The sequence below is a fragment of the Myotis davidii genome, unplaced genomic scaffold, assembly GCF_000327345.1.
Source record: "Myotis davidii unplaced genomic scaffold, ASM32734v1 scaffold428, whole genome shotgun sequence".
In the NCBI taxonomy this organism is placed as follows: Eukaryota; Metazoa; Chordata; class Mammalia; order Chiroptera; family Vespertilionidae; genus Myotis; species Myotis davidii.
In genome coordinates, this window is record NW_006299834.1 from 795,667 (window position 1) to 797,147 (window position 1,481).

At 61.9% G+C, this 1,481-nt stretch overlaps 1 protein-coding gene across 1 annotated transcript in view; it reads right to left on the reverse strand.

Annotated features, from left to right (window-relative positions):
• Positions 1-799, reverse strand: part of MPPED1 (metallophosphoesterase domain containing 1) — a 78,328-nt gene extending 77,529 nt beyond the window's left edge. Inside the window, exon 1 of the mRNA XM_015571955.1 lies at positions 619-799. Within this exon, the coding sequence (XP_015427441.1) occupies positions 619-706 (88 nt within the window). The 5' untranslated portion in view covers positions 707-799. The remainder of the gene's footprint in view (positions 1-618) is intronic.
• Between the last annotated feature and the right edge of the window lie 682 nt (positions 800-1,481).

Sequence of the window (1,481 nt, forward strand, 5' to 3'; positions counted from 1 at the left end):
GAAAGTAAAAAGCCAAAGAGAAGGCCCTGGGGGCATGCTTGCACATCACGGCTCACCGCAGGCCAGCGCTCACTGCCTGTGCCAACAGCTGCCCTGGGGAGGCACCCAGGCCTGGTCCCCTAGGTCCTGGCTGTGGGCACAGAGGCCCAGAGGGTCCCCTCACTGGGGGAGCCATCCCGACGGTGGTTGGTGGCTGAGCCACTACGCACCAGCCGAGCACCTGCCTGGCGTCAGCATTCCCACACAGTCACCCATTCATTCGCCCGTCCGGCCACTCATTCCTTCACTCACTCACTCAGCCATTATCTACTTAGCACCTGCCTGTGCCGGGCACGGGGGCTGGACACACACGTGGGCCAGAACACACCTGGGCCCAAAATGCCCGCAGACAAATGGAAAGTCACAGCTAAGACAAGGGCTGGGGTAGGAGGTGCCGGGGTCGGGGCCTGGTCCGGAGTCAGGGAAGGCTTCCTGGGGTGAGTGGTGGGGAGGGAGGGGGCGGACAAGCAGACAGAGGCCGGGCAGGGGCCGTGGGCAGAGCCGGGAGGAGGACAGCTGGGCACAGGGGCCACCCCAGCCCGGACGCTGGCAGAAGCCCACCCCCTGCCCAGCACCTACCAAGCCACTCGTTGAACTTCTTCACCTCGCTCGGGAGGCCCAGCTCCGTGAAGTCGCCCGCGTGGATGAGCACGTCGCCGTACGGCATCTGGATGGGGTCTGTCCTGGAGTGGGTGTCGGATACGCAGACAAAGCGGGTGTAGCCGGGTGGCTTGGGGGCATCGTGAGGCACGGGGTCCACCCTGTGGGAGGAAGACACGCGTCACGGGGTCACGGGGTCACGGTACCACATGTGTATCTGTGCTTTACAATCATGAGGGCAAGGTTCTCACCCCGCAACACAGGCTTCTGTGGGGGTGCTATCGACCCAGCGAGAATACAAGGACTGACATCCACGGTCCGGCGGAAGAAGTGGGTCCCAGGGCAGCGCACACCCCAGGAGAGCCGCCGTGAAATGGGGGGCTCCCAGGAGCATGTGGAACAGAGGCACGGAGAGAGCGGCAGTGCTCCGGAACTGAGGACGTCTGATCCCCGAGAGCACAGGCTTTGGGGGAGGCGGGGTGAGAAAGCAGCCCCGGAACCACAAGAAAAGGCTTCAAACCCAGCTCGGCACTTGCCACTAAGGTGTGGCCTTAAGCAAAACACTCGGCCCTGCCCCATGAACCTGGAGGTCACAGTTCGATTCCCGGTCAGGGCACCTGCCCGGGTTGCGGGCTCGATCCCCAGGGTGGGGCGTGCAGGAGGCAGCCGATCCATGATTCTCTCTCATCGTTGATGTTCCTATCTCTCTCTCTCTCTTCCTCTCTGGAATTGATAAAAACATATTGACAAAAAAACACTTGGCCCTGGTTGGCGTGTCTGTAAAATGGAGCGGCCTCACGAAGCAAAGACACACAGAAAATGAAAACGCTGCAGGGACATAG